This window comes from Phyllostomus discolor, chromosome 6 (assembly GCF_004126475.2).
Source record: "Phyllostomus discolor isolate MPI-MPIP mPhyDis1 chromosome 6, mPhyDis1.pri.v3, whole genome shotgun sequence".
NCBI classification, from domain to species: domain Eukaryota; kingdom Metazoa; phylum Chordata; class Mammalia; order Chiroptera; family Phyllostomidae; genus Phyllostomus; species Phyllostomus discolor.
This window is the reverse complement of record NC_040908.2, coordinates 124538290-124549425: the sequence shown is the minus strand read 5'-3', so window position 1 is coordinate 124549425 and position 11136 is coordinate 124538290. Positions and strand designations below refer to the sequence as shown.

At 35.2% G+C, this 11136-nt stretch overlaps 1 protein-coding gene across 1 annotated transcript; it reads right to left on the bottom strand.

Moving 5' to 3' along the window:
* Positions 1-275: 275 nt before the first annotated feature.
* On the bottom strand, positions 276-1242 carry LOC114498925 (putative olfactory receptor 56B2). Its single transcript, XM_028514924.2, is given in 1 exon segment — positions 276-1242. A coding segment is annotated over 1 exon segment (963 nt). The 5' UTR covers positions 1239-1242.
* Positions 1243-11136: the final 9894 nt, after the last annotated feature.

Sequence of the window (11136 nt, the reverse complement as noted above, 5' to 3'; positions counted from 1 at the left end):
AACATAAAATGCATATTGTTGTTGTCTGTTCACTAATTCCTTGAGACAATCAGCATTATTGTGTTGTCTTGATAAATTTTGCTTGATAACAAAAACTTTAAATATTATTTATACCACTTTCCTTTTGAGGATTCATTTATAATCACTGATTAATTATACTAACTGAAAAGCTGCCACAGTGTCCATGCTCCTAAGTTCTTCTGCCACTGGCAGCAGTTGGAGAATATATCAAAGAAATATGTAATGAAAATATGTAAATGAATAGCTTTTCTATGTTAGTTTCTATTGATGTGTAGCAGCTTAAGAAGTTTATACAGAGCCTGCCGCAGCTCTTTGTTTTTGAGTGCACACACCATGGGGTTGAGGGCAGGAGGAACGACAATCTCTAGTACAGTGAGTAGCACTGGAATGGCGGGAACTGTCACTGCTGCATAGTTACTGATGGGAAGAATAATGACAGATGTATAGTAGAATAGAATAAGAATTAAGTGGGATGTGCAGGTAGTTAGGGCCTTGGATGCAGCTTCTGCTGAGTTCAGCTTAAGCACAGAGTGAAGTATCAAAGCATATGAAAAAATAGTCAAGCCCAGATCACATACCATGATTGACCAGGCCAGAAGTAGCTGGTAGATTCTGTTGATTGTCCTGTCATCACAGGATAGATTAGTGACACCAAAATTAGAGCACAAACAATGTTCTATTTGGCTCTGAGATCAGTAGTGTCTCTGAGCACCCAATACAGGCACTGGGATTGCAATAAGGGTGTTTCTGAGTGCCATGCACACAGTTGCCTTGACCAAAAAAGATTCACTAATTATTGATAGATAGTGTAGTGGTCGACAAATAGCTACATATCTATCTATTGCCATGCAGGCTAAGACACCTGACTCCATGGCCATAAAACAATGTATGAAATACATCTGCAGAAAGCACTCAGGGAGACTGATGGCCTTAGCATTGAACCATAAGATGGCCAATATCCTGGGTGTAACAATGGAAGCTAGGCCCAGGTCTACCACAGCCAGGATGCCCAGGAAATAGTACATAGGCTGGTGCAATGTTGGCTTGTGATTGATGACAATCAGGATAAGAATGTTGGCACTGACAGCTAAGAGGTAAAGCAAAGTGAAGGGCAGGGAGAGCCAGTGCTGCCAGCTGTGAATGCTTGGGAATCCCATCAGAATGAATTCAGAGACTTGGAGCTTAGAGATGTTAGAGGCTTTGAGATTCTGGAACATTCTACACTAAGAGGAAAAATATTTAAGGTTACCATTCTTAAGTACACCTATGAAATTATTTTTAAATGCATTACTTAGGTTATTTTGTATCAAAAGAATGGGGGGGATTCAACATTATTCATTATTCTCATTCTGCCTTTAACATTTACTGAACTTATCTAAAGCAGGAGTTGTTATAGCACATCCTTGTTACCTTTTTAATCATCACAAAACTCCATAAGACAAATCATATTATTTCCACCCTCTTATACCTGAGGATTAAAACATTAGGAATATCATGACCTTGGTTGTTGCTTTCTATATTTAAGTCATGGAATGTGGATAAGGAACATCTAATATCATAATATGGTGCTTTTTTCTTGAATTTAAATAATTTTATTAACCAGTGTCACCCCCAATACCTTCAATTTAAGAAAAAAGTGGCTTCTTGGGTTTTTCTAAAATGTTAGTTTCTTTATTTTGAGTCTTAATGTATATAATTGAGAATAGAGAATGTATGTATGGGAACATTTTGGAAACAGATTACACCATAGAATATTGAAATTAAGTTTTTTCAAGAAGATAAAAATTTTAAAGCATTCTTCAGTATTATTTAATTTTAATTAAAATATATAATGGAAATTAGTGTATCCATCATTTAGTGAGGAAACTATTTTAAAATTTCTAATAACCCATCTAAATCCAAGTTGTCATAGTAGAGAGAAATATGTTTTATCAACTTCAGTATTTAAATCTAATTGATTCTGGTTTTCAGTCCTTTTTCCCTACTATAACATACTTCTTAATTTTTTTAGTCATGTGGATACTTACAATATAATGAATGAGATACATGTTTAAAATATGACATATGGTATAAGCCCAGCAGTGGGATCACTGAATCAAAAGGCAGTTCCATTTTCAATTTTTGGAGAAAATTCCACACTGTTTTCCACAGTGGTTGTGCCAATATGCAATCCTACCAACAGTGCACCAATGTTCCTTTTTCCTCACATCCCCACCAGCACTTGCTGTTTGTTGATTTGTTAATGATGGCTATTTTGACCAGTGTGAAGTAGTATCTCATAGTGGTTTTAATTTGCACCTTTTTGATGGTTAGTGATCTTGGCAATTCTTTCAAATATCTATGTGCCTTCTGTATGCCCTCCTTAGAGAAGTGTTTGTTCAGATCCATTCCCCATTTTTAATTGGACTGTTTGTCTTCCTGGTGTTGAGTCACATGAGTTCTTTACATGTTTTGGAGATCAAACCTTTGTCTGAGATATCATTGGGAAATATGTTTTCCCATATGGTTGGCTCCCTTTCCATTTTGTTGATGTTTTCTTTAGCCTTCAGAAGCTTTTTATATTGCTGAACTCCCTTTTGTTTAGTTTTTTCTTTATATCCCTTGCCCTAGAGAATGAATTGGTGAAAATATTGCTGCATGGGATATCTGAAATTTTCCTACCTATGTTTTGTTCTAGGACTTTTATGATGTCATGACTTTATTTATGTCTTTTTAAGGTATAATTTTATCTTTTTCCATATTCAAGAACATTTATTTCTTCTTTTTTATTGTTGTTCAAGTACAGTTTATCCATCATGAGTTTCATCTTGGAACACCAACTCAAAAGAACTTATGCACCCATGTTCACAGCAGCATTTTTATAATAGCCAAGTGCTGGAAACAGCCTAAGTGCCTATTAGTAAATGAGTGGATCAGAAAAATGTGGTAAATTTACACAATGGAATACTATGCAGCAGTGTAAAATACATATATATTTTTTAATATATATATACATATATATATATAAAATCTGAGTTTAAAACTAGTACTATACACTTCCCTTCTCTGACTCCATCCCACCTTCCCTCTTCCCTTTTTATTTACGATGTAAATTTTATTTTCTTTGTCTCTTAACCTTGTTTCTATTTCCTACTCTTATTAGTGCTTCTTTCTGTACCATCTCTACTTTTGCAAAATCACTTTTCATGCAGTTAGTCATCTCATATTCATTTTCCCTTTCTTTAGTCTTAATCTTTTTACATATTTATTAATGTTGGCTCATTTGCTGTTAATAGTGTGATTGTGGGTGGGGGTCATTTTTTGAAGTGTGAATTCGCTTCCTGGGCATTTGATTTTGTTCTGATAGTACCTGTGCAATAGTGTACAACATGTGATGAGTGGAGTGGCCCAAGTCAGCCAGCTGGAGGGAAGGAACCAACAAAGAATGGCCCAACAACAAAAACCCAATTATACCAAGGAGCCCATATGATCAGCATAAAGTTCAGCCCAAGAGCATGAAGCACAGGAGATCAAGGAGACTGCACCACTGAATCCCACATGTCTCCTACCACAGAAATTCCCACCATGAAGACAGGGAATCAAAGAAAATACATCTAATATGCAGAAACAAACAAGAAAAGTCACATAAAATGAGAAGACAAATAAACAAACCAAATCAAAAGGAAAAGAGGAATCCCCCAAAAGACAGCTATACAAATTGAGAAAACCAAACTCAGACATCAAAATATTGGTTATAAGGATGGTCAAGGAACACAGTGAGAACTACAAAGAACTTCATGGTTACTGAAAGAAATCTACTGTAAAAAACACCAACATGAGAAAGGACATAGAAATTATCAATAAGACCCAGGAGGAAATGAAAGATGCAATATCTGAAATGAAGAACACATCAGAAGGAATTAAAACCAGGTTAAATGAGACAGGGGAATAAATTAGTGAGCTGGATGACAAGGTAGAAAAAAATTCCCATACAGAGCAACAAAATGAATACAGACTCAAAAAGAATGAAGAGAGATTAAGGTAGCTGAAGGACAACATGAAGTGTAGTAATACCATATAATTGGGATACTAGAAGGAGAAGAGGAGTAAGGAAAAAAACCTGCTTGAAAAAGTAGTGAAATAAAATTTCCATAACTTGATAAGAGAAAAAGTCAAACAAGTCCAGGAAGCACAGAAGGTCCCAATTAATAGGAACCCAAAGACATACTCAAAGACACATCATAATTAAAATAGAAAAATACAAAGACAAAGAAAGAAGCCTAAAGGCACCAAGGGAGAAACAGGAATTAAAATACGAGGTATCCCTGATAAAGCTAGCAGCTGATTTCTCAACAGAAACACTACAAGCCAGAAGAGAATGGCAAGAAACATTCCAAGTAATGAAAAGCAAAGATCTGCAACCAAGAATATTCTACCCAGCATGGTTCTCAAAATGGAAGGTGAAATAAGGAGTTTCCCAGAAAAAAAGAAGGTTCAAAGAATACACCTCCACCAAACCAACACTCCAAGATATGCTAAAGGGACTGCTTTAATAAGAGGAAGAAAAACAGTGAGAGCTAGAGGAACACAGGTACAAAGATAATAAAATGGCAATGAATAAGTACCTATCAATAATAACCTTAATAGTAAATGGATTAAGTGCTCTAACTGAAAGACATAGGGTAGGTGACTGGATAAGAAAAAGTGACCCAAACATATGCTGCCCACAAGAGACCCACCTGAGCATTTGGAGGAGTTCCAGCCAAGATGGAAGTGTAGGTAGAAACCCTCTGCTTCCTTGCACAACCAAAAGGAGGATAACAACCAATCTGAAATCAGTAAACAACCAGAAGTGCCAGAAAAATCAAACTGCATGGAACTCTGACAAATAAGGAATTAAAGAAACAGTTAACCAGACCAACCAGACTGGTAAGAACCCATGGCGAGGTGGCAGACTGTGCAGGTGGGGCTGGCTGAGAGAAACCTCAGTGATGTGGTGGACCATGCAGGTGGGGCTGGCTGAATGGGAAACTGAAACTTAGAGCTAACTGTGGACTATGGCGGTTGTCATGGTGGGAGAAACTCCCAGTCTCATACGAGAGTTTTTTGGAACTCTGCAATGGTGTGGACCAGAAAGAAAAAAGAAACATTCAAACAGAAAAGAATGAAGAAACAAGAATTCAAAAAAATGGTGAGAGGCTTAGGAACCTCCAGGACATCTTTAAATATTCCAACATCTGAATCATAGAGGTACCAGAAGAAGAAGAAGAGCAAGAAGTTGAAAACTTATTTAAACAAATAATGAAGGAGAACTTCCTCAATCTGGCAAAGGAAATAGACTTACAAGAAGTCCAGGAAGCTCAGAGAGTTCCAAAGAACTTGGACCCAAGGAGGAACACAACAAGGCATATCATCATTAAGTTACCCAAGGTTAAAGATAAGGAAAGAATCTTAAAAGCAGCAAGAGAAAAAGAGACAGTTACCTACAAAGGAGTTCCCATAAGACTGTCAGCTGATTTCTCAAAAGAAACCTTGCAGACAAGAAGGGGCTAGAAAGAAGTATTCCAAGTCATTAAAGGCGTGGACCTACATCCAAGATTACTTGATCCAGCCATGCTTTCTTTTAGAATGGAAGGGCAGATGAAGTGCTTCCTAGATAAGGTGAAGTTAAAGGAGTTCATCATCACCAAGTCCTTATTATATGAAATGCTAAAGGGACTTACCCAAGTAAAAGGAGATAAAAAATATGAACTGTAAAATGACAACAAACTCACAATTGTCAACAAACCCAAAAGAAAAGAAAAACAATGAAAACAAGTAGAACAGGAACAGAATCAGAGAAATGGACATCACATGGAAGGATTTCAGTGGGGAGGGAGAAAGGAGAAATAAAGGGGAGAATGTATAGGAAAGAAGAAGCATAATTGGTAGGCATAAAATAGATGGGGAGAAATAAAAATGGTATAAGAAATAGAGAACTCAAAGAATTTACATGTACAACCAATGGACATGAACTAAGGGGGAGATGCTAGAGGGTTGGGAGGTGCAGGGTGGAGGTGGGATAAAGCGGGAGGAAACTGGAAAAACTGTAATAGCATAATCAATAAAGTACACTTAAAAAAGGAGATCCACCTGAGAAAAAACTACCTACACAGTGTGAAAGTGAAATATTGGAAGAAAATATTTCAAGAAAACAGACAGGAAAAAAAAGCAATACACATAACAGATAAAATAGACTTCAAAACAAGGGCCATAAAAAGAGACCAAGAGGACACTTCATAATACTCAAGGGAAAAATCCATCAAAAAGACATAAACATTATAAATATATATGCACCCAATATAGAAACACTCAAATATATAAGGAAAACCTTGAAGGACTTCAAAAAAGATATTGACAACAACACACTAAAGCAAGATTTTAACACCCCACTATCAAAAATGGATATATCTTCCAAACAAAATATCAACAAGGATATTGTGACACTGAATGATACTCTAGATCAAATGGACTTAATTCATTTATGCAGAACCTTTCACCCCAAAGAAGCAAAATACACATTCTTTTCAAATACACATGGAATATTTTCAAAGATACAGCACATGATAGGACACAAAACAAAGCTCAACAAATTTTAAAAAACTGAAATTATATTAAACATTTTCTCAGACAACAAGGGCTCAAAACTAGAAACCAACCTAAATGAAAAAAAAAACCCTCAAAAACAGTCAAATTCATGGAGACTGATTAGCGTACTATTAAACAATGAATGAGTTATTAGTAGGATCTAGGAAGAAATCAAAAGTTTCTGGACACAAATTAAAAGGAACTCACAACAGTCCAAAACTTATGGGACACAGGGAAGGCAGCCCTGAGGGGGAAGTTTATACTGATACAGGCCTACATAAAAAATATAGCAAACTCTAAAAAAAAAAAACAAACCCAACAATCTAGCACTACATCTACAAGAACTGGAGGAAAAACAACAAACAAAGTTCAGAGTGAGGAGAAGGAAGAAAATAATGAAAATCACAAAAGAATAAAATGATATAGAGACTAAAAGAATAGTTCAAAGGTCAATAAATCCAGGAGTTGGTTCTTTGAAAAGATAAACAAAATCAACTAGCTTTTAAGTAGACTCAAATCAAGAAAAAAAGAGACAGGACCTAAACAAACAAACAAAAAAAATCAGAAGCAAAAGAGGAGAAGTTACAACTGATACCACAGAAATACAAAGTATTAAAAACTTAGGTGAAATGAATATATTTTAAAACATATAATTTTACAAAAGTGAATCAGAAGAAGCAGAAAGTATGAACAGACTGATAACAGCTAGTGAAATTGAATCAGTAATCAAAAAACGTACAGCACACAAAAGCCCTGGACCAGATGGTTTCAGAGGACAATTTGACAAAACATTTAAAGAAGAGTTAGTCCCAATCTTTCTCAAACAATTCCAAAAATTTCAAGAAGAGGGGAGACTCCAAAAATCTTTTTATGAGGCTAGCATCATCCTTATACAAAAAAACAAAACAGATGAAAACACAACAAAGAAAGAAAACTAGAAGCCAATATTGCTGATGAGCATAGAGGCCAAAATCCTCAAGAAAATATTGGCAAATTACACCCAGCAATACATTAAAAAGATCATACACAATGATAAAGTGGGATTCATCCCAGGGATGCAAGGATGGTACAATATGCTCAAGCCAATAAATATAATACATCACATAACCAATATGAAAGAGAAAGACCAAATGATCATATCAATAGAAGCTGAAAGAGTATTTGAAAAAGTACAACACCCTTTATGATAAAAACACTCAGCAAAGTGGGAGTAGAGGGATCATACCTCAATATAACAAAGGACATATACAAGAAACCTACAGCCAACATCACACTCAATGGGCAAAACATAAAATCTTTCCCACTAAGATCAGGAACAAGACAAGGATATCAACTTTCACCACTTCTATTCAACATAGTATTGGAAGTCCTAGCCACAGTGATCAGACAAGAAAAAGAAATAAGAGACATCCAAACTTGAAAGGAAGAAGTAAAACAGTCATTTGTTGCAGATGACATGATAGCATGCATAGAAAATCCTATAGCCTTCACCAAAAAATTACTCGACCTGATGAGTGAATTTGGCAAAGCAGAGGGATACAAAATCAATATTCAGAAATTGAAGGCATTTTTGTACACCAACAATAAAATATAAGAAAGAAACCAGGAAAAAAAAACATTTACTATAGCAACAAGAAAAATAAAGTTCCTGGGAAGAAACCTAACCAAGGAGATAAAACCTATACTCAGAAAACTACAGATCACTGAAGAAAGAAATTAAGGGATATATAAATAAATGGTTGCATATTACATGTTCCTGGATTGGAAGATTTAAGATCATCAAAATGCCCATGCTACCCAAAGCAATCTATAGATTCAACAAAATCCTTATTAAAACACCAATGACATATTTCACAGATATGAATCAAGTATTTAAAAAATGTATATGGAACTGTAAAGGACTGTGAATAGCTGCAGAAATTTTAAAAAAGAAGAATAAAGTAGGAGGGATCACAATACCTGATATAAAACTATTTCAAGGCCACTGTAATCAGAACAGTCTGGTACTGGCATAACATTAGACACAAAGATCAATGGAACAGAATAAAGAGCCCAGAAATTAACCCATGTCTCTATGATCAATTAATATTTGTCGAGGGGGGCAGGAGCATAAAATGGAGTTAAAAGAGCCTCTTCAAAATTGTGTTGGGAGATTTGGACAGCCACATGCAAAAGAATGAAACTGGACCATCAACTTACACTATACACAAAAATAAACTCCATTTGGATAAAAGACTTAAATACAAGTTGTGACACCATAAAAGTCCTAGAGGAAAACATAGGCAGAAAAGTTTGACATATCCCACATGGCAATATTCCCATTGATATTTCTCCTAGAGCAAGGGACATAAAGAAAAAAATAAACAAATAGGAGTACATCAAGTTGAAAAGTTTCTGCACAGGTAAAGAAAGCATAAGCAAAATGAAAAGGAAACCAACAGTATGGGAAAACATATTTGCCAATGATACCATCGACAAGGGTTGATCTCCAAAATACATGAAGAACTCGTACATTTTAACACCAGGAAGACAAAAAATCCAATTAAAAATGGGCAAAGGACCTGAACAGACACCTCTCCAAGGAGGACATACAGAAGGCTCAGAGACATATGAAAGGATGCTGAGCATCAGTAGCCATCAGAGAGATTAAAATTAAAACCACAATGAGATACCACTTCACATTAGTCAGAATGGCCACCATAAACAAAGCAGCAAACAAGTGTTGGAGAGGTTGTGGAGAAAAGGGAACCCTAGTACACTGTTGCTGGGAATGCAGACTGGTGCAGCCACTGTGGAAATCAGTGTGGAATTTCCTCTACAATTCAAAAGAACCTACACACCCCAATGTTCATGGCAGCAATATTTATAATAGCCAAGTTCTGTAAACAGCCAAAGTGCCCATCAGTAAATGGGTGGATAAAAAAACTATGGTACATTTACATAATGGAATACTAAGCAGCAGAAGGGAAAGAAGGTGCACTTCTTTCTTGAACAAAAGAAACAAAACAAATGAACAAAATGGAATCAGATACATGGATAAAAGGAACAATCTAATAGTGACCAGAGGTGGGTGGGTGGGGCATAACAGATGAAAGAAGGAGAAGGGTCTAGTCAAGGAACATGTATAAAGGACCCATGGACATGGACAACAGGATGCAGACTGACTGTGGGTGCAGGGTTTGGGTAAAGAAGGGGAGTATAAGAAGGGAAAAATTGGGACAACTGTAATTGAACAACAATAAAATTACATTGAAAAAACTAAAACATTATTTCTAAAATAATGAAAAATGTTACTAAAGGGAATTATATAATGGACACAATTAAGATATTATTAAGTGAAACCTAAAGTGAAAATTGAGACATGGCATTTTGTAAAGTTATCTTAAAATATTAAAAAATATAATGTTACTTTATGACTCCAAATTTAAAATTTAGAAATTGTAAAATATTTTAAAGTGTGTATAAATTACCATATTTGACTAACAGATATATAAAAATTGGTATAGAAAATGTACAGAATACCAAAAAATTCCCAGTGAATTTAAAATATAATGCCTTAAATATAATTTACTTCTGGAACATATAATTACCACCATATGTATATTATTCAAGAAATTATAAAACCCTGGCCAGGTATTTCAGTTTATAAGAGCATTATCCAGATAAGTTAAGGTTTCAGGTTTGATCAGTCACCAATGCATACACAAGAATTAAGAAATGAATGCATGAATGAGTGGACAACAAATTCCTCTCTCCCCCTTCCTCTCCCTCTCTAAAATAAGTTTAAAAAAAATCAATTAAAAAATAGGAATACACTTCAACTGTTAAACTAACAATTTCACACTGCAAAATACATTTCAAAAATGGTTTAGAACAATTTTTATTATAAATTTTAAATATTTTTTATTTTATTTTAATAATTGTTCAAGTACAGTTTTCTGTCTTTTACTCCCATCCCAGCCCACCCACCCATCCCTTCCCACCTTCCTCCCATTTCCACCCCAACTAGTTCTTGTCCATGTGTCCTTTATACTTGTTCCTGTATACCCTTTCCCTTTTTCCCTGAAATTCCCCTGAAATTCCCTCCCCTCTACCTTCTGGTCACTGTCATCCTGTTCTCTATTTCAGTGTCTTCGGTTATATTTTGCTTGTTTGTTTGTTTGTTTTTTATTAGGTTCCTGTTAAAGGTGAGATCACATGGTATTTGTCTTTCACTGCCTGACTTATTTCACTTAGCATAATGCTTTTTAGTTTCATCCATGCTGTCACAAAGGGTAGAAGCTCCTTCTTTCTTTCTGTTACATAGAATATTAACAAATCTAATTATGCAGCATATGAAGAAAAGATATGCATGCATGACCAAGTATAGTTTGGCATTAGAAATATATTAGTTATAATTTACTACATTAAAATATTAAAGAAAATGCATGTATGGAAGCAGAGATACTATGGGATATCTCTACAACTTCCACTTATTTTTATAAAATTTGGGTTAAACCCATATATTAT